Here is a 21418-nt window from a genome sequence, read left to right as displayed (position 1 = left end):
GTGTGCTCAGTTGTGTCCCCAAGAGAACAGACAGTTTGGAGGACTGGATAGAGCCTCTTCACCACCATGTGCCTCTGCTTACTGTCCTCAAACCCCACAGGGGTTCGGAAATGTGATATTCAGGTATGTGGCTGACAGACTCATTACAAAGGAATGAGAAGGAAGCTTTACCTAAGCATTAGTGTAGGATGGGATTTGGAGTTTCATTTTTACTGCAGAGACCGTTGAAACAAGATCCTTTTTAGTGGTGGGCTACCAATCACTGACACCCACTGTCAGCAATGTCTTGACAGCTTGTTTCCCAGAATTTGATTATGTTTTGAAAACTTAATGCACTACACCAGACTCCCGAGCAACGGTCACACATAGATGAATAGAGGTAAAGACACATCCAGGGACTAAACAGATCTGCTTCCCCAGGTGTGGAAATACAGGTGTGTATTTTCATATAGGTTTGTATCCTATATTCCTGCACTTCCCCCTTCCACACCTCCTATTGCCATATCCATTTCACAGTGAAAGTCCACTTCTAACATGGCATGTCAGGTTCCTCATGTTTTCCTACTGATTAGGTGAAGACACTCAACGGTGTGTGATTTGAAACTCAGGCCAAGTAAAACAAGTAACCATTAGCTCCCCCTGAAACATCTCAATAAGGGCAGTTCTTTAGGTCTCTTTCCTCTGTTAAAGCCACTGATTATCAGTAAACTTGCCAGCTTGGCCATGGAGGAGCACAGGATGCTCTCATAGCAAACCAAGCTGAAAAAGCCGTCCCTCCCCAAAGAAGAAAATCCAGACCATTTTTTTTCCATATAGTTTGGTTATTTTGAACATCATAACTTTATTGAGACACCAGTAGTTACCACCTTCACTTTGTTAACCACAAATATATAGGACATTGTAAACACAGGTGCCGAGGTGGCGGGGTTCGCTGTAGTTGGATTTCGGAACAGACAGGGGCAGGGGAACAGGGAGAAGGGGTGAAGGGACACTCGGGCTTAGACAAGACCACTCAAGAGGATCCTGTATGCGGCAGGCCATCCATGAGTCATCAAATATACGTATATATGTATAGCTTTATATTATACATCTCTTTAAATATATATATATAATATATATACTATACACAGGCAGTAATGTGGCAGGGGAAGGGGCCGGGCAGCCCAGGTGGTGTTACAAATGCCACACAGGCAGCAGGGAGTTGTCTGGATGGATGGTTTGAACTTGCTGCATGAGGTGGCCTCACTGGGCTCCTTGCCTTGTACCTGCTCTGGGGACTGGAGCTGAGACTCCTGTGGGAACTACACTGCAATGCTGCCTTCCCAGGTCCTCCCAAGTGCTTGCGAGGGAGCGGGGACAAAGACACCTCCTCCCCTGACAGAACTGCCAGGAATATGGCGAGGAAGGGTGTGTGTGATGAGGTGATGAACAGGGTGATGGTTAGGATATGGGTGAGCCAGGGATGGGGACAGGTCAGGAGGCTTAAGCCACAGATAGAACTGGGGCAAAGTTTCATCATCCCTTTGCCCTTCAGAGCCTCTGCTTCCACAAGACACTCCCTTACTTGGGGGCTTTGTAAGATAAGAAGACATCAAGAGGACATTGTTCCCAACAGGGGATAGTAATCCTCTGTCATCTGGACAAATGGCAGAGGGAGAAGAAAGCTGCCTTATGATTTTGCTTATACAGCCTTCCCTCTGACCTCCTAATCTGTTGAGTGGGGCTGATATCACCCACATTTAGAATATAATAGACATGTTCTAGCCAGCTGTTCAGGTCTTGCCTATGATAACCAGAAATAGGCAGCACCTTATCAGAAGCGCCTAAGATAAGATAACCAGCCCTTTGGGTAGGTCTGTATGTCTCATCAGCTGCAGAACAAGCCAAATGGCATTGGAAATTGCATTTTGCATTTTAAAGAGCTACATGCAAACAAGGAGACTCCCACCCCCAGGTCTGTCACCATCAACCCTCCACTGCAAAGGCTGAAAGCACATCAACCCAGGGAGCTGTATGTCTTCTGCCACGAGCAAAAGCAAGAAGTTGTCTGAGTATCTACTGTTATAGTGTCTTCTGCCACACCAATGCCTTTCCTACAATGCAAAGCAAGGAGGAGAGGGACAGAGAGATGGGTAGTAACCCAGGATGAAGCCACCTGGCTCTGAGGGGGAAGCTCATACCTGCTTCAAGCCCATCTGAGACCATCAGCTGGTTACATGAAGGAAGCAAGCCAAAGAGGATAGTCAGCCCCATTGCTCATTAGTCAGCCCCAAATGGTGTTTAGTCATCTACGTAACTCTGATGGGAACAGGGTATGTGAGATGCTCCTGCGCCACACCCTAAAAAAGAGCCTCAGGTAGACCCCCCACATATTTTCCATACCTCTCCCTATGTGCCTGGTCCCTCACCCAGAGGGGACAGGCACTGGAAAGTTCCATCCAAAAGGTACAACACATTTTTGTGCTCAGGGCTGGTTATTTATAGCATCCTCCTCCTCTCGGTTCCCTCCCCACACCCCAAATGAAAGCATGAAAGATGACACAGATGAGTTTGGGCGAGTACAACTAATTTTTCTCCTCCTCCACCTCATCATTTGTTTATTCTTCTCCCCCAGGGGGAGATGGACTGGAGGGAGCTCCCCCCACAGCCACAGTCATAACAAACCTCTCTCAATAAAGTAAACCCATCCCAAGCCTAAATATTAGGCTGAACCCACAGAAAATGAAGCTCAAGAGGCTTCCTTCCAAAAAACACCCCTCCTATTTACAGTATTGCATTCACTCGCAGCCCCAGAGCAAGGGATGTGTACCCAGTCATTCCTGCTGTGTCCATGGGGCTAGCTGGTCCCCCTCTCCTGTCTTCACCAGTGGGTAACTAACAGCACAGTGGGGCAAGCCATGGGGAGGACAAGCCATGGCGACAGCCACCAGCAGCGCAAGTCTGCTGGTAGGAGCAGGTAGAAACAGTGTCTGTATACAGCGGAGAACACTGCTCCACTTCCCTCTTGGGGGCCTGCTGCTCTACAGTCCCTACCCCATCCTGATCACTGTGGGGCAGATGGGAAGGAGTCACGCTGGGAGGAGGGAAGCACTAGTAACTCCAGGGTCCTCCAGAAGAGATGTTCACACAGCCACAGGCCAGACCTGTGTCTCATCCTCCTGACTCCTAAGGGTGCTACAAGGAATAGGCTGGATGCTCAGCAGGAGCATCTACAGATTTTGGATCTGCTCCCCATCTCTGCTATGGGGACCAGTGTTGCGTCAAGCAGGGTGGCTTCCTGGGCAATGGAGCTCCTCACTGCTGCAAGGTAAACCCTGCATCTTGTGCTCTGAGAGATGTCTGTGCCAGGGACAATTGTCCAGGTAGCTATTGCTGAATTATTTCCCTTCAGGGGAATCTGGGAACCTGTCTTCACACAAAGACCTTGCTTCTATCCTAGAACAGAGAGTGGGCTTCCACAGCTTTGTCTTTACTTGAAGCAAAATCATGAGGAGTGTGGAATGATATCCATATGAGCTCTATTGAAGAATCACTGCTGCCACCTAGGCGAGGCTTTAAAGCCAGCCAGGATCTGAGATGCTGCAGAAGAGCACTAAGGTATGGTCTATGGTAAGTACAGAAATACCAGTCCTCAGAGAGCTCAGTCTGGCCCCACCCAATTCTCTGCACACCAAGACCTTCTCCCCATCTGAGTGGGAGACAAAGTGCGGCTGTGCAGGGCAGCATCCTTCCCCACTTGGTTGCACCCCTGTGCAAGAGCCAGATGCATGCTGGCCATCCCAGCAGCAGCATTTCTTTCCAAGTAGTGTCCTGCTCCATTCCTGTGTGCTACAAAGATGGCATCAGCAAGAGGCTTTGCAATGTTGTAGCAGAGGAAAAGAGGAAGGTAAGGACCTGAGGAGCAAAACTGTCTTTCTCCTCCTCCTCCTGCCCAGGATGAAAGGACAAAGCTCCCCTCACCCCCTTGAACCAACCCAGCTGGGGTCAAGGACTCTCAGGGTGCCCAGAAGCCCACGACCTCCATCCTTCCTCCCGGGGCACTGTATCTGGGCCCAGGGACTGGGCATGGTTTCCCTCCTGCCTCATCAAACACTAGACTGAGAAGAGCAGTGAGCAGGATGCACAGCTGAGGGGAACTACCTCCACCTCAATCCCAGGGGGCTGGATCTCATGGCACTGCTCCTCTGCTCTGCTCAGTCTCTTGCTGTAACCTACAGACATGCCTGTGATTCCTGATTGTACCTGCAGATCTTCCTCTTTCCCTTCCCATTTTTTCTCTTTGTGCTCCCCCCGCTCCAATATCACTTCTTCCCAAACCGTCTAAAAATAAAGCACCCTTCACTCACTAGCATGTGGCAGAGAAAAGCCCCCATCTTTACTGTTCCTGCTGCCCTCCAGGCCCCATCCTCACACTTGTGTATGCTGACTCCAACATCACTCCCCTCCCTGCGCCACCAGGTGCTCCAGACCAATTTGGATGCTCCCACATCTACTCCAGCCTTTAGTGACACCATCTCTTCTAGGAAGGTCCACAGTCCCTCTGATTTCTTCCCTTCTGCCTTCAACACCCTCTCCCCTACCCTGCTGGTACCAAAGCCCCTCTCCTGCCCACCAGACACACTATACCATCTGCAGCAAGGCAGGAGGGAGAGGAGGAAAGGGGGGACTTTCCTGTCACAATGCAGATTTTGGGAAAATTTGGTTCTGGCAGGTAGCTTGGGGAGAGAGGAGAAGGAAAAGGTGATGGGGAAACCTTTTTTTCTTTTTTTTTTTCCTTTTTTAAAAACAATAAATAAAAACAGATGACCCAGAAGGCTGGAGCATAGCTGAGAGCCATCTCTAGTACCACTATGCACGTGTCTGGTTTGTGCCTCGGCTTTCTGCCGGCAGTGGGAAAGGGGGCAGAAGGGAAAGGGGAAGGGAAAGGGGCATCGGTGGCTCAGTAGTTCTGTGTTTGGTACCCCTGTGTCTCGGTGTCAAAAGCATCTGCTGGAGGGGGCTGCTGGTATGTCCCCACCGCATCTGTAGCATCCTCCTCGTTCGTGTAGGGAGCATAAGGCATGCCGGAGTCCTGGCTTGGGTCCATGTAGTCCTGGGAGAAGAGGGCCGAATCGGCACCCAGCTGGAAACGCTGATATGCCAGGAATGCCTGGCCCACCTTTAAGGGAGGAGGTGGAGGGAAGAAATGGGAAGCAGAGAGGGGAGGGAAGAGGAGAAAAAGAGGGGGAACGTACCGAAAAAGAGAAACAAACAAAAGTGGGGTTAGTAGTGGTTACGGATTAGTGCGCGAGGCCCGCCTGGCGAAGCACCGGTGAAACACCCCAAGAACATGGAAGTCCAGGCTGTCCCACAGAAAGCATGAGCCCACCAGGAGAGAGGAGCACTGGGCAGGGACGTCTGCAAGTGCAGCTGGCTGTGTGCAGCCTGCCAGGGCTCCCTGCTCTCTCTGGGATGTGATGGGCACCTCCTGCCTGGCAATGGGGTTTCACCAACATGGCACAGATCACAGAGGCTCAGCTGGCATGTGCTTATTCCATTCTGCCCCTCCTGCCTGTGGGAAGGCAATATCTGCCTCAGCCAAACCACAGCGGGTTCGGCTGCCAGGCTGGATGTACGCTGCCATTTGGCTTGGAGCGGCCAGGAAGAAGAGCAGGATTTGACACAAAGTAGTGAGGTAGAGGTCACCCCCTGTAACCCCTTCACTAGTCAACATCCACATGGTACAGCACAGACCTTGGGAAGGAGCAGCAGGAGGCAAGGTGGCTACATCCCAGACCATGGGGTGGTCAGCAAACAAAGTGCTGCCTCCTGCCCCAGGCACTGCATGCAGGACACCTTTTGGTGAATTGAGGGAGCCTGGGCATAGGGTTCAGCACTGTGGACCCCAGCAGGCATGATTTGTTGTCCCAGAGCATCCATGATCAAGGTGAGCAATCTAGCAGGTGATGGGGGGAGAGGTTTTTGGGGAGTGAGGTCTGGAAAGAAATGGAAGAGATAAAGTGGTGGGGGCAGAGGGTATCTCCTGGCTGAAGTATTAGGTCTGAGCAGTCATCTAAAGAAAGGCACAGTGGTGTTACAGAGCATTAGTTAGGGTATGGGTGAGGGAGAGAAGGGAGCAGAGGAGGAGAAGAAATTGCCAGTTCTAACTCTCCAGAGGGAGATCCCCCGTTCAGTGGATAACTCCACTCCAGTTCAATGGCCCATGTCTTCCCATCCTATGCCCTGCAGTGACCACACCCCCATAGTCAGGGCACTGGAACCGGCTCTGCTCAGTGACCTCCTCCAGCTGAATCCCTCCACCCCTTCCCCCAAATTCTCCCATCAGCAAGGGGCACTAAGGCAGCAAGGATGGGGAGTTGGGGAACAGGGTATTGTATTCCTCCTGAAAATTAATGTCTTTGAGTCTCCGGAAAGCCAGAAATGCGAGGATGCCCTGTGAGGAGAGAAAGGGGTGTGGGAAGGAGAATCAGTCAGGTAGAGCAAACTGGTGTTTGAAATAAAAACCCCAAGGAACCGGGGGAAGAAGATGCCTGTTTAGCCACTCACAAGCCTGTGAACTGCAGAGGACCATTGTAGGTGATGGCACCTCAAAAAGAGTCCTGAGGGACCCCCTGCAAAAGCCTTGCTCCTTGTCAAACTTTCTGCTGGAGCTTGCAAGGGGATTTTGGCAGCACTCAAGTGCAGGACACAGCTCATGAAGGGAACACACACACTGTTCCTTGATCCTGCTTGGTGTGACCTTCCTCTCTGGCAGCTCTGTGGTCTTATGGCACCCTTACTATCTGGACCCTGCCCAACGTTAAGGCCTGTAGGAAGGGGAGAAGACAAAGCCACAAGCACTTATGCATGGAGACAGGGTTAAAATGCTTTCCTGCTTGGAACTATCCTGTCACTTCAGAAAAAAATCACTTGTGCTTGGTGCTTTCAGAGGCAGGAGGAAATCATCAAGGATATTTATATTGCACACAGCAGTTTTTCCAGAAAACTAGCAATAAAGAACTGCTGGGGAAAGGGCAGTCTTAAGACAGCACCATCACCTTCCTAAGAGATGACCCAGTGAGGCAGTGCTGCAGACAGACAGCCCAGAGGGACACTCATTGCAGCCTCTTGTGGCCAATGGTGACAACTCATATGACAGGAGCACAGCAGGGAGGGAGATGGGTACAACGCCTGGCCTGGAGCTCCCTTCTCTATTTAGTGTCTGTGAGGTGAAAATGCTCTTGAAGTCCTCTGATGCAAAGGGGAAACAGGTTAACAGGTTGTCCAGAGAGGTGATGGATGCCCCATCCCTGGAAACATTCAAGGTCAGGTTGAACTGGGCTCTGAGCAACCTGCTCTAGTTGAAGGTGTCCCTGCTCATTGCAGGGGAGTTGGACTAGATGGGCCTTAAAGGTCCCTTCCAACCCAAACTATTGTATAACTCTATGATAATGGTGCTTGGGGAGCAGGCTTGTCCACAGTCATATTGGAAGTCTGTCAAGGACACTACTTAATAGGATATGGGACTCTTTCCCATTGTGCTTGTAAATGCTCTAAAACCTTCTTTCACATAAGTTTTTGAGTCCTTGTTTCCCAAGTTTACCTCCCAACCACCTCCCCTCCTGCTTTTCCTTCTCAGAAGCCATGTGAACTGAGATCCCAGAGGGAACCACTCTTAGCCAATCATCTTCCATTCCCCACAAGATAATACAGTACAGAGGACATTTGATCCAACATCATGACTCTGTACTCACCCAGGTGAAGATGGAGAAGAACGAGAACGTGATGGCTGCTCGGGCTGCATCCCCTCCCTCATTCAGTGGGTTGTCCTCTTCTTTTGAAGCTTGCCACTGGTTGGTTAGAAAGCAGAAGCCAACGAACCAGAGGAATGCCCAAAAGGCTGAGATGGACCACCATGGACATGCCAAAGGGGAAGGACAGAAGATGTGTGTGAGCACAACATATACATATCACATTTCTCTGGAGATTTCAGTCCTCTGAGACCCACTAGGATGTTGCACAGCCAGTCTAAGCCCAAGTGAGCTGGTAAAGCTCACTGATGGCTACATTGTCAAGGTGACAATAGGTGTCTGCAGAAAGTACCTCTGGAGAGTTCATTTGCTTGTGTTTGGTTTGATCACAGGACTTGCATTTGGCCTTGGGAGGGAGCCTGAAGGGCTTCCAGTACTAGAGCGATCACCTGGGCTGTCCAAAACAGCCACTGCTTTACAACCTTATCCTGCAAGGACAAGCAAAGAGCAATTCCTTCCATGGGAGCTGCAGAAGAGTGGGAAGCAGCCGGCCTGCAGTTGCACAGAGACTGGCTTTTGTCAGCACAGCACAGCTCAAGGACTTGCATCAAGGAAAGGTGGTGAAGGACCATTAACATGCTGTGCCCCCAGGAAAGGGATGAAAATAAAGGGTAGCCTCAAGGGGGAACTTACTCTCTTTGCCAGATGCAGGCAGATACCCAGCAGTGAGGGAAATGGACATTCCTAAGCAGCAGCAAAACAGGGCTCAGTCGCTCCCCTTCTCTTGTCAGCTGTAAAAGGAGCTGCTGGGCAAAGGGCTAAATGGGGACAAACCTGCAAGCCCAATGTCCTTAGCAAGTTCAGATGCTTCATCTGATCCTGCCCTCACTCCACTTATGGCCCCTCTAGCATACTCTGGGGAGGGCCTGATGTTGAGCAGCTTGCCTGAATGGGTGGAGTAAGCCAGGAGAGTGACTGAGAATGACAGCATGAGAGCAAAGCACCTCCTCATGATCCTGCTGACTGGCCTTACACACACACATACACACTGTCACTCTGTCACTTTAACACACTGCTGGGGATGGAGAGATCTGACTATAAGTTAGAATAAGCCTCAGGGATGGATGAGGTCCTGAACAGTTATTCATATAGGGAATGCCAGGTAACCTAGGAGAACTAGTTAAGTCAGCCTGCATGAATCCCTCAACTTTTTTTTATGTTCAATCACCTGGAGCTGGAAAAGGAGGAAGTACTGTCTCCAGAGGCATCCATACTTGGTCTTAACAAGCACAAGGATGCAGGGAGCCAAGACCTGCTGATCCTAAAGGGCTCCCTGAGCTACACCTATGGAGAACAGCTGAGAGGCATCAGCCAGATAGTCTGAGAAGAAGAGAAAGGGAAAGAAAAGGAGAGAGACAGAAAACCCGAGAGAGTAAGGAACCTAAAGGCCTCCTTGCAAGCAGGGACCTGACCTGAAGGGCAGCAGAAGCTCCCTACCTCTCCCTTGCTGGCAGAGGAGAGAGGCACTACAGCCAACCAGCCAGGAAGCTCACCCGAGACTCCGATGTCTGAGAGCACTGCCTTCTTGCGGTCCTTGACGCTGCTGATCTGCGGGAAGTAGGCATCCAGAGCCAGGTAAAGAAGGCAGCTGAGGAAGGCGAGGACACCCACGGTAATGCCATAGTTGCAGGCATTGTGATTGCGGTTGAAAATGCAGTGCTCTTCTGACTCGTCCAGGCGGTTCACGTACCCTTCATTGACAATGGAGCCAAACACCACAATGGAGAATATCTGGTGGGGAGGGAGGCAAGAGACATGTCAAGGCAAGCCCCATCTCTCCGGACCAGCGCAAAGGAGCAGGGGACAGACACTCTTTCCAAGCACATCTCTGCTCTGCTGAGCTCCCATCCTGCTCTCTTGCCTGGGCTGTAGCCACAGGGAATTTACTGGGGAGATGGTCTCATTTTATTTCTGAGGATTAACTTAAAATAGGACATTTTTAGATTGAACCTTTTTATCCATCTGACCTAAAGCAATGCAAAGCAGTTGCAGTCTGGAGTAAGGGTGGCTTCCCACAGACACACGGGGAGGCGACATGGAGTGTAAACTGGGATATGGTTTTGGTGCAGGTGCCTGCATACAATGGCTTCAAGTAGAGGAAATCCTCTTAGTCTGCACTTATTCTCCCACTCACTCCTTTCCCGTCGAGGGATTAATTGTTTCTACCATGCATTTGTTCACTGATTTTATCTATCAAGCTACTATGCTCTTTTCCCCATCCACCCTCCCACAATCCACAACCCTGCTTGCTCTGCAGCTCCATTCTCCCCATCTCCCCACACATCATATACCTCTCTCCACCAGTTTTCAATCGGCTCAGTCCGTGACACCACCTATCCTTCTGCCCACTCACCTGTATGCCAACACCCTTCAAGCTTCCCCACAGATTTTTGGGGCCAAACATCCTTCCTCCAAGTCCAGCTGCCAAGGCCACTGTGAGTCCTCCCTACTCATCGCCACCACTGCCACTGCATGTTATTTTAAATCAGGTAGAATTAAGGATGAGTCCAGGTAGAAATGCCCTAATCCGCAGTTGCTGGTCTAATCTTTGCTCATAGGCTTAGCCTTCGTCTCCTGCCACAAGGCTGTCCCTCTTTGACACAGCAGGTTCACCAAAGCAGAGAGCTATTTACAGCACCCCCAGTCCTGCATCTCAAATAAACAGCTTCCCCTTGCAGCCACAGGAGAAAGAGGGGAAGATCAAGGCAGGATGTACAGATTTTTCTTTGCAGGGCATCTGGAGACTCTCAGTAGGAACAGCCCATCTGCAGGCTGCCTGCGGGAGCCTCAGGGAGACAGGAAATGGGACCTCAGGCATGGGATGAACTTACATCTAACAGGCAATAGGACATCACCAGGGCACTATGCCAGCCCAGGAGATTTCTGCACAACAAGACCTGGCACCCTTGGAACCACCACTCAGTCCCCAAGGAGAAGCAGCACACAAGAAGGTGAAGAGGCCAAGTCTCCTGCAGGGAGTGGAGCTAGGTCTGAATGTTTGCTAGGTCAGAAGGACCCCAGTACCACTTAACCCAACCAAGCACCAGAAGATAACCCAGAAAGCAGAAAAGTAGCTTTGTGAGTTCAGGGAAAATTGCTGATTAATTACAACCCAATACACCACTTATCATTGGTGGGGTTGGACGCCTGAGATCCACAGCACAGACCTCTGCTGTTTGGCCTGTGGCTTCAAGAACAAGAGGAAAAACCTTACTCACAGTCCCCAACAGCCCTTGCATTGCTGAAATTGGGTCTATCACACTGGAGCAAACTAAAAAAAGCTGGGAGCTGGTGTTCCTAAGCGCAGAGACTGTATGGGTTCTCTGAAAATTCATGAGAGCTTTTAAGCTTAGAAGTAAAACAACTGATTTGTCTTCCTCCTTCTTGAAAATTGAGATTGATCATATTTTGCAGAAATAGCCTGTGAAAATTAAATAAGAATCTCTTCTGCCAGAATCAAAAAGTTGATCCTCAAAATTTCAGCCTGAATGGTTTGGAAAGCAGCAAAATTGTACACAATTACAGCCAGGCTCCTTCAGTGGGACGTCTCACACACCTTCACAACAGGCTGGGCTGACAGGTCTGCCTGGGACCACTGACAGTAACACCCTGTTCCTCTGACCTGAGGGGGAGCCGACAGACTCCCGAAGTGACATCCCAACGTGAGGCTGTGACCAGCACTGATGCTGACACCTGAAGTACCAACCTCCATATATTGTGATTACAAGGTGGGTGCCCCGTTTTCTGCAGCACTAGACAGAAAGCTTATCTTCTCTTTGGGAGATAATGAACAGCCTCAAAAGTGGCATAGTCTGGTGTTCAGTTTTGGTTTAGAGCTCAAAACTGGTAAAATGTTGATTCCGAGTCAAGTCAACCCTTGCAACAAGCTGTATTGTGAGTCTGCTTACTCATTCGAGATGAATGAACTTCAGTAATGGCCTGTCCCCAGAGACACCTCTGTTTACTCAGCTCATATCCTGATACATATCTTCCCTCTGCTCTTATCTTTGGATTTGCTGCTTGGCCTGGAAGAGCTCTCAACTGCGAGCAAAAGAAGCAAAATAATTCCTTTTTGCATTTGATCTTTCATACCTTTTTATGCTGCCATGTCATAGAGGCCCAGCTCAGAGTCACAAGACCAAAGGAACATCTCCCTCTCCCTAATTTTCAAGCAGAGGTGGCAGTCCTAACTTCCTTTCTCCATCTTCAGTCAGCCAAAACATCGCAACTTCTCTCCTATGAAGAGAAACCTGTTTCACAGCCTGGAGGTGCCCAAGGTATGATTTACAGGCAAATATCTGATTTCAGATGATCTTACGAGTTTTCTGGGGAGATTCCACTAAATGTGTTCTCACTTGTGAGCAGAACAAGACACTGCAGATGCTTATCTTCTGTGTCCTGAAACAGCTACCCCAAAGTACTCTCTGTCCTTAGAGAAGCTTTCAATGGACCAAAGCACAGTAGCTTAAGGGATGTCTCCTTCTATCTGTGTGTTCCTCACCACTGGCATCAGCTCTGGTCCATGCTCCCCTCCTCAGCACTGCAGAGAGGGCACGGAGAGGGCTTGCTTCCTTTGCCAGCCTGTCACCACCCTGATGGCACAGCAAAATGCTGTGAGGACCCACTGTGCACAGAAGCCTCGAGCTGGGCTGAATAACGCCAACTGGGCAAGAACAGGCAAGCTCAAACCAGAGGTTCCAGACTGACAGGCAGAGCTGGACAGCAGAAGAGGCTATTGCTGCTGCTGCTGACAGGCAACATTGCCTGTTTTATTCCTGTGATGTCTATACACAGAAACCATTGTGACAAACAATTTTCTAAAAAAAAAAAAAAATCATAATTATGAGAGCTCAGGTCTTGCAGCCCTAAGGAGAAACTGTTGCACACTTCATCCATGGCAGCTACTCCTTGTTGGTAAGGGAGCAGGTGGGTGGAAGCTCATTGATGTGGCAAGTCATCTTAGAAAGAGCAAATATTTTTTATTTCCTTGATTTCACAATCCATGCCCTGCAAAGATGATCCAAGCCACAGGTGCAGCATGAATGACTGCCTGGATTATAAACAAAGCACCAAGTTTTCAAGAATGAAGCATTTACGTTCCCATTCCCATCACATCTGCAGCACTTCTGAAGAAATGCCAGCAACAAGCAGCACTGGCACAAGCCTCTTACCGCCCTGCATTATCACTGCTTGTTTCTTCTTCCCCCATTTGGCATAGCCAATCCTCGCTGCACAGAGTCTTGCCTATGGCCACTGACAAAATGGTCCAAAATACGCATCCAGCTGCAAAGATGAGGTGAGGAGAAGATGGCAGGAGTCGTCTTCTGACTGAGCACCGAGATGCAGGCAAGTGGCTTGTCCGCAGGCTGATAGGAGGCATCCTGAGGTTCCCATCATTTCACTCTGCTGAGGGAGGTGCTAGCCACTTTCCTGTGCTCGGAGACAAAAAACAGCCAGCCATCCCCAGCTTTGGGCACTTGAGAGGCCTCATTTCTTCAGTGAGGCTGCTGAAGTCAGCTAACAGGGCTTGAAGTAACTAGATTTTTTGGTTGAGATTTTTTTGTTTCTTTAAGCTTCCAAGAGCAGTGTTAATTGGGCAGGTGTGCAGGGACAGAAAACAGCATTTGGAGAAGATCTGACCAACTCATTCCTGCTCCTGAGACCCAGCTTTTCTCCACTTCGCCTCTCCTTAAATGTTACATCCACACAGGTTGTTGCAATCATTTTCCTTGACTCCTGTTTTTATCCAAGAGCTCCAAAGACACCAAGTGAAGCCCAGAGCTAGGTGCACTGCAAAGCTGACAGAGACAGAGCAACTTGCCAAAAGACGCAGCAAAATGAACCTAATGCTTAGCACTGTGCGGAGGAGACGGGGAGAAGCTGGGAGGTTTCCTCTCCTCATTTCTCATGGGGCTCAGGTAGCCCATTACAGGCATGTAAGGGCTTATTACAGTGAGAAAATTGCAGAACAGGCAAAATTCTGCACCCTACCAAAACATAATTTTTTTTCCCCTCTTACTTAACTCGCTTATCTGATTTTAGCCAAAGCCAAAGGTGAGTGGTGAGCCCTCAGAGGAGAGGTTCTCCAGTCCCTCCCGACCTCCCCAGTGCAGGCTCAGCCCTGCAGAGAGCTGGGCAAAACCTCCTGAGCATCATGTGAGGCTTTCCACCACACTGCCCATCCCCAGCCGTGCATCAGATGCTCCTGAGCATCATGTGATGGATGCAAAACACAGCCAGCCTCTGGCAGTGCACTAGGATTTTCCTGCTCCTCATCCCAGGAGTTTGTCATGCTACCTCCTGACTTCATCCCCAAGATCCCCAGGATGGCTGTGGTGGGGATGAGGCTGAAGAGGGTTTCTGCTGAGCTGCCTGCCTGGGCTCACTGCAATGCCTGCCGGTCACAGCCTCTGTTGCACTGCATGCTGCCTCTCCCTCTCTCACCCCCTCTTTTTATCCTGTTATAAAAAGGAAATAGTTTGGTGACATAATATTCCTTGTGGGACTTCAAATCAAATCCCCCTCGGGAAGAATGAAGCAATAACCTTTTCTGAGTCTGATCTGGTAATGACCAGGAATAAATCTGTTTAAAAAGAAAGCAAGAGCAGGGGAGAATGCAAGGGATAAACTGGCAGAGATGATCTGTCTTTCATTTTCATTCAGCCTCTTGCAAATGGAGTCTCTGGAAAGCTTTGGAGTGCCCTGCGCAGACATGGATTATTATTATTATTACCGTCATTAAATCTACTTGTATTTAGTTCATTTTGAAGAAAACATATGCAGCTTTTGAGACGCATGGGACTGGCAGCTTGGAAACAGGCGGCCTCTATTTATTCCCTCCAGCCGGCACCACACAGGCAGCAAACAACTCCTGCCCACGGTCTCGACAGCGTGTCTGAGCCCTGTGCGGGTGCTGGAGGGGGCCAGTCTCCCCATACACAATTCCCCTGAACATGGGACAGGGGAAGAGCACAGCTATGCCAGCACTTCCCTCCAGTTCACCCTCTCTGGCCACCAGCCACATGGCACCAGCTCTCAGCTCACCAGCTGAGGCTGAGCTGGAGCAGGTGACTGAAGGGAGAAAGGCTCCGAATCCCTAATTCCTGCCACGGGATCTGGGAGAGGCTTTCCTGGCCAGCCAGCTTTTTTTTTCACACATGGTTTGGCAGCTGACAGGCCAGCCATTAACCCTTCTGCCTCCCACCAGACCTGTGCCCAGGGTGATCTTCACCACTACAACATCCCAAGCCCCAGGTGATGATGGAGCAGCTGTGCCTGCAACCCTGGGTAGGAAGGAAGAACTCTGCCATTGGAAGATGCCCATGGTGTAGCAGGAGGCTGAGCCCAAGAGGACAACTTCAGGAAGCTCCATCCAGTCCCACAGGTCTCATGCTCTTCCCCTGGTGAAAGAGCATCTTCTGTCCCATCATGACTAATGACAACTCCCCATGACCACATCTCCATGGTGGTATCCATGTCTTTTGTAGTCCCAACATTGCAACATTGCATCTTTTTCCATAAGGAAGAGTTCAGTTTTCTTTCTAGCAACATATCTCTCCCTCCTTGGCTTGGCTGTGCCAACCTAGGCAGAGAACTGCACCCACTGCTGTCGCTGGGTACCTGTCGACAGGCCTCAGTCCGAAGGGGGAAGAACAACACACAACACACATGAGGGTAGTGAGACAAAGAGATGTCTGCCCGCTACGCTGAGCAGGCAGCTTTTTATTTAGTGCCAAATTCCACTTTCCCACACACACACACTACAAACATTTTCCTACAAAACACCCCAGGGAATGCAACACCTGCAGTTTGTTAAGCAGCTCGACCTTGCACTGTCCAGCACTCAGGGCTGTTTCCATGGGAATGTGCAGTTATCTCTTACTTTTCTCAAGGGAACGGTCTTACTCCCTTTAACGCCTCAAGCTCTTCTACTTCCAGGGGGCCCGGGGGTTCCATGGGCCTGCCATCTCCCCCCACACACTGCCACCTGCGCCTGCTCCTCTTGCAGCCTCATGACTCCTCTCTGCTGCCTTGTCCTGCCACAAATGTTTGCCTTGTCCCATCACTGTGCAGTTTCTCTTCTTCTCATCTGTGTGCCTCTCATGTTTTGAAGCAGCAGATTACATATGATTATGTTATTTTTTGTTCATGTTTCTGACTGTCTTTGATTCCTATGTGCTACTTCTCAGATCTTTATCTGCCAACGCCATTAATGAGAGATTTGTTCCTGTTCTAAGATTCTTCCTGGAAATGCTATGCTGGGAACAACATGACCTTCTGTATCCAACCTGAATCACCATGCAATTGTGCACACTTATTGTCCATCTTCTGACATGGTCTCTCACCTAATCCCAGTGATAGCAAACTTCCAAAAACCCTTCTGAAGCAGACCTAGGGATAGGCATTCCCTTAAAGAACTGTACCTGAGGCTTGACTGAAAGCACATGCTTTGAACTGCTGTGTTTCTTTCATCATGCACCAATGTATGTCACAAACACACAGCCAGGGAGCATGGTGCCTGGGGCAAAAATCAGGTGGCCGAGAACAGACAGAGAGCATGAGTTATGGTCCAGGAACATGGGGAATATCTCAGTTAAATTTACTTGGGACAGAAAGAAGGTGGGAGCCCAGTTCCAGCTGGTTTCAGACTAATGAGGCCCCCGAGCTCTAAGGCTCAGTTTAACTGCCATTGCAAGCCCACACTGGGTGTCCTTGGGAAGAGGCAAGTGGTGTCATAAGCCAGGCATGAGCATGGCAAGCCAGGCTGGTGATGGAGGAGATGAGGCTCCCTGCCATGCTGTGACTTGTTCCCACCCTACAGCTTGCAGGTGCCAGCCTGCTGTGGTGGAGCAAGGGATGTGGTTCCTGTCCTTCACCTGCCTTGTCTGCTCAGCCAGAGCTGTTTGGGATGTACCATGCCTGTAGACGCAGGAGACAGCACTTCCTGTCCTAGCCTGAAAGGTCTGCATGCTCCTACCAGCCAGGGGACACAGTGGCAACAGCAGCAAGTAATGGAGGAAAAGATGGAGGGCAGATAGCACCTCTCCTCACCGAACCTCCCTTTGGAGGGGCAGTGACTGACCTTGGCATCAGAGGGGGCTCGGGACCTCAATCTGTGTGACAAGTTTTAATGGGCTGCTTTGTCTGTGCAACTGTGGTTGGAAATACTATCACTCAAACCCACACCCAAGCAAGCTGGGCCTGCTTCCAAAAAGCGAGTTACTTTTGCCTTGTTAGGCTTTTACACCGAGCAGCACATCAGTTTCTCCAGCAAGCAGGTTTCCAAGCAGACAGGAGCACCTGGAACAACCTGTTTCGATTAGCATTTTACTTATTTATGGCACCAGTGCTACATCCAATGCCTGCGGGTTGCGAAGGAGCCATCCAGCTCCCATGCGCCAGCTGCGGAGAGAGCACTGCGGGTCCAGGCGCAACGGGACTCGGCAGGGATGTGCTCACACTCACATGCTTCATTTCAAGAACAATCCTGGAGCTGTGCAACTCCAGCTTGGTGTGGGTCACCCAGTTCCACGAGCTCCAGCAGTAGCACCAGTAGCTCCAGCTGCTGGGTCACCTAACCGGGCTGAAGGCAAGTCTATATGCCAAAGTGGTAAAAAACCAACCCATGCACCCATGTCCCATCTGCTCTGGGGCACCAGAGTCACAGAGTACTTTCAGTAGGAAGGGACCCACAAGGATCATTGATTCCAGCTCGGGGATGGACCCCGTGACCTTGGCATCATTAGCACCATGCTCTTACCAGCTGAGCTAAACAGTTGTGAGATGCAGCTCAGCTCTGAGCACGTCTCTGTGTTGCAGCTGGCAGCAAGTGAAGTGGCACGATGTGGAGCACTGCCTTGAAAGACCAGGACTGGGAGTAAACTGCAGTGGCAACATTGTAACAAAGTTGCTTGACTTCTCTTGACTGCTGTCACTGGCAATAGGGAGGGAATTGTTCTGCTCTTCCCTACAGAGAGGTGAGGAAGCCTCTGGGATCTTCCAGCAACACACTGCTTTTGTCAGCAAGCTTCAGTTCATCTGAATCGGACAAGTCCCCTCACCGCAAGATCCAGATGCTGTTGGAAGCACCTTCAGCAGAGATGCTCAGGAGGGATTGCTCCATAGTGCTGTTTCCTTGCTCTGCAAGGCACTATTTCATCCTGGCAAGCACATCTGGAGAAGGCAGCAGCAGAAAAATGGCTTGTGCTGAGGCTGAACATCCAAACTTGACACAGGCACCCTGCAGGACCACTACTGCTCACCAGCACCCATAGCAGGCAGCCTTTATATAGGGAGATGCATACTTACTCCACCATGCCTGACCTTCAAAGCACCCACAAAACCTGAGCTGCCTCACAACACAGTCATAGTGGACTGATGCTCCAGAATTGCTAACCTCTTTCCATAGTTCAGCATTCTCCTTGTCAAATTTATCTTGTCTCCTCTTCAGCAAGGAGCAACATTAATCTTCGGTCATCTCATCTGCTCCTGATCCTACAGTTCTCCCTAGAGATTTGACACCACCTCAGTTGGGCTGCAAACTCCCTGAGCAGGAGCCAGTTTTGGTTTCTGTTGGTAAAAGGCCATATGCACCTCTGTGCCATCATGAAGTCTGCTAAAAAGCTGCATGACCCGAGCACAAGGTCACTGCCTGAGGAAGCGATCACGAGAACTTCTGCTCTCAGCGAAAGCTCATCATGTGAAACAGGCCAAAATGAGCCTCTAGCTTTGCCCTGGGGAGACAATGGACCAGTCACAACATGAGCAGGATAAACGCAAATGAGATTTCAGGAGATGGCAGGCAAAGTACTTCCAGTGTGTGCAAGAGCAGGTGAAAGGAAGGACTCTATTCACTGAGACCACAGGAAGGGAGAGCCCTTTGCCACCAGAAAAGTTTGGCTCACAGAGCGTGGCAATAGGAAAGCTAAGTACAGATGCAATCACGGTCTATAAATACACTCAGGGGAAAACACCAGGGAGGGAAAAGCACCATTTAAACTGAAGGGCACAGGATCACAAAAGCAAATGGATAAAACCCTACCCATGAATAGATCTATGGTGGAAGGCCCTGACCACTGGAATCACTGAGCGCTCTCCCAGACAGAGTGAGAAGGACAAAAAACCCCATGAACTAGTCTTTTTTCCAGCAAAGTTCAACCAATTTATGGAAAGGGTCATAAAGGGTATGATGCTTGTGACAGCCTGAGAGAGGACTTCACTGCCCATAAGGACCTGTCTTGGTCTCAAGTTAAAAAAAACCCCAAAACTACAACTGAATATTTGGTGTGAGCTTCTGGCTCCCCTGTTTTGTGAAAGGAGAGAGGCTCAGGAGGACAGACAAGACCAAGACAGTGGAAAAGCAAGAGAAGGAATGCATAGACTTGCACCACGATGGCCATGCCAGCCTCCCTCGCTGGACCACAGACCTGGAGCACCTCCAGCTCCTGCAAAAGGACTTCAATTTCCACAGCCAAGTGAAGTGCCTGGGGTAAATCCCATCCTGTCCTCTGTCAAGGTCAGATGAGCAGGGGGAAACAGCACAGGGTCCCAAGGAGATGCCAGTCCCTGGGAAGTGCTTCTTGCCTGGGGAGACCTTGCAGGGCACAAAGCTGAGCTCAGCAAACAAGCCAACAGTGTACTCTGAAGCAGACTAGGTGCCTAATTAAAAAACAAATATATTTCTTGTTCTCTCTCCTCACTGGCGCCTCTGGGAAGCCAAAATCCTGCAGTGTTTGGATGAAGGGGAAAAAACCCGCCAGACAGAGTGGCAGAGAGAGAAAGAGGAAATTCTGCCACAGAGATTAGCAGTGGGAGAGCCTTTGTAGGTCACATCACGTCCATCATCCCTGGGCATGCAGGCTGGCTCCACTCCAGCCACCCAGGAGCAGGGGGCACACATACCCCCTCGCCTGGCCTCCAGCCACAGCCAGCCCGCTCCTGGCTGTGCTGTAGTGTAAACAAGCTCAGGCACATGGACAGACAGACAGAATGCCCGCATTAATCATGTCCTTAGCTGTCTTGGGGCTCTACAGCTGCCCTCCGAGTCACATCACCTGGAGGGGACATCACCCACCCACTCAGCTGGGAGGAAAAGGGCTGCCTCCCCACCACCAGCAGGGAGCCAGGCCACCTTCCCTTTTCCTCCTCATTTCCCCCACCTAGCACTGCTTTTATTTTCCCAAAGCCAGCCTGCCGCCTTTCCTCTCAGCTTCCATGCGCATGTGTCTCCTCCACTCTCTCCCTGCCCTCCCTTCTCCGCTACCGGCCGAGACCTCAATCTCTCCCCCGCCAGCTCAGTGCTGCAGCACTCGCTCCCTTAATCCCAATGACCTTCTTGCACATATGCGCCGGCCCCACGGGCAGCCATGGGATCGGCATCACGGGCAGCCATGGGATCGGCATCACGGGAAAAGGAAGAGACCTTCTCCCGACACCCCCATAAGACCCCCCTTTCCCTCTACCCCCTTCTCCACAAATTATGGAGATGAAAACATTACAGGGAAGGGAGCTTTGGCGGGGTGAGAGGATTAGGGTAAAACACAGAGCGACACTGAGCCCCCCATAGCCCCTCCAACTCACCTCAGCACGACCTGAGCCCAGCATCCCCAACCCACCGGGGAGCCATCCTAGGACTGCAGCATTCTCCCCTCTCCCAGGTTCCCCCCGTCACCCCACATCCTGCTGCTTCCCAGCATCTGCCAAAACCCCACAGGCATGGGAGGGTGAGAAGACACCCCACCATTCATCCCTTCCCCCCAGAGAAGAAATCCCCAACCAGACTGCTCTCGCCCCATATGGCCCTATATCCACACATCCAGATATGTAGCTGTATGTGTATGTACACACATATATGTGGATATATATGAACTTTTATACATACATATATATAAACTCAGAGACAGATCCATATATCCAAACATACCTCCACATATATATTTTTATAAAAAAAAAAATATATAACAGAGATAGAACCATAAACGGTTATGGAAGCATACGTCCACATCTGTGTGTGTACTGATCTAGGATGTGTGGAGACATATCGACATACGCACACACATGCATATATAAAGCATATAATAATAAATATATAATATATAATAGCATATTATTATAATAACATATAATGATATGTAACATAGGGCATAACGATTTGTTCTATATATATGTCTGCGTGTGTGTATGGAGGCAGGTGAGTAGGAAGGTCGGGGTCGGTGGGGGGAGCCCCGCCCGCGCCCCCGCAGCCCGGCGGGACGCCCCCTGCCCCGGTGCCGGTGCCCTCCCCGGGGGCGGCGGGGCCTTACCCAGGAGACGAACCGCAGGAGGGTCTGCGGCTGCCGGATGAAGGCTTGCGGGTCGAAGGCGCCGCCGGCTTTCCCCGCTCCGAAGGCGCCCCCGTCCATGGCGGTGCGGGGGTGGGCGGGAGGCAGGCGGGGGGCTCGGCGGGCGGTGCCGGGCTGCGCCGAGCCGAGCCGGGCTGCGCCGAGCCGCGCCGAGCCGAGCCGTGCCTGACAGCTCGGCGGCGACGAGCCGCGCGCTCCCGCCCACGGGGACGCGCCGCGCCGGGAGCGCGCACCCACCCCTTCCACGCTACCACCTCCCCCCCCCCCGCCCCGCCGGCCCTGCCGCCC

The 21418-nt window shown here is 50.8% G+C and overlaps 1 protein-coding gene across 3 annotated transcripts; it reads right to left on the bottom strand.

The window, feature by feature from the left end:
• Positions 1-800: 800 nt before the first annotated feature.
• Positions 801-21280, bottom strand: SYNGR1 (synaptogyrin 1). 3 transcript variants are annotated; one of them, XM_027663553.1, is made up of 4 exons: positions 21092-21277; positions 9284-9521; positions 7734-7879; positions 801-5092 (listed from the first exon to the last, which is right to left on the bottom strand). In XM_027663553.1, exons 1-4 carry the CDS (start codon positions 21188-21190, stop codon positions 4940-4942), a joined length of 636 nt encoding a protein of 211 aa, XP_027519354.1. In that variant the 5' UTR covers positions 21191-21277; the 3' UTR covers positions 801-4939. The 3 variants fall into 3 exon arrangements, with proteins under 3 accessions (XP_027519354.1, XP_027519345.1, XP_027519363.1); XM_027663544.1 differs by having other exon boundaries at positions 801-5158; positions 21092-21273; XM_027663562.1 differs by lacking the exon at positions 801-5092 and adding an exon at positions 5242-6433 and having other exon boundaries at positions 21092-21280.
• Between the last annotated feature and the right edge of the window lie 138 nt (positions 21281-21418).

The sequence above is a fragment of the Corapipo altera genome, unplaced genomic scaffold (genome assembly GCF_003945725.1).
Source record: "Corapipo altera isolate COAL_440 unplaced genomic scaffold, ASM394572v1 1, whole genome shotgun sequence".
Lineage (NCBI taxonomy): Eukaryota > Metazoa > Chordata > Aves > Passeriformes > Pipridae > Corapipo > Corapipo altera.
The sequence above is the reverse complement of the archived record's forward strand: the minus strand, read 5'-3'. Positions and strand labels throughout refer to the sequence as shown.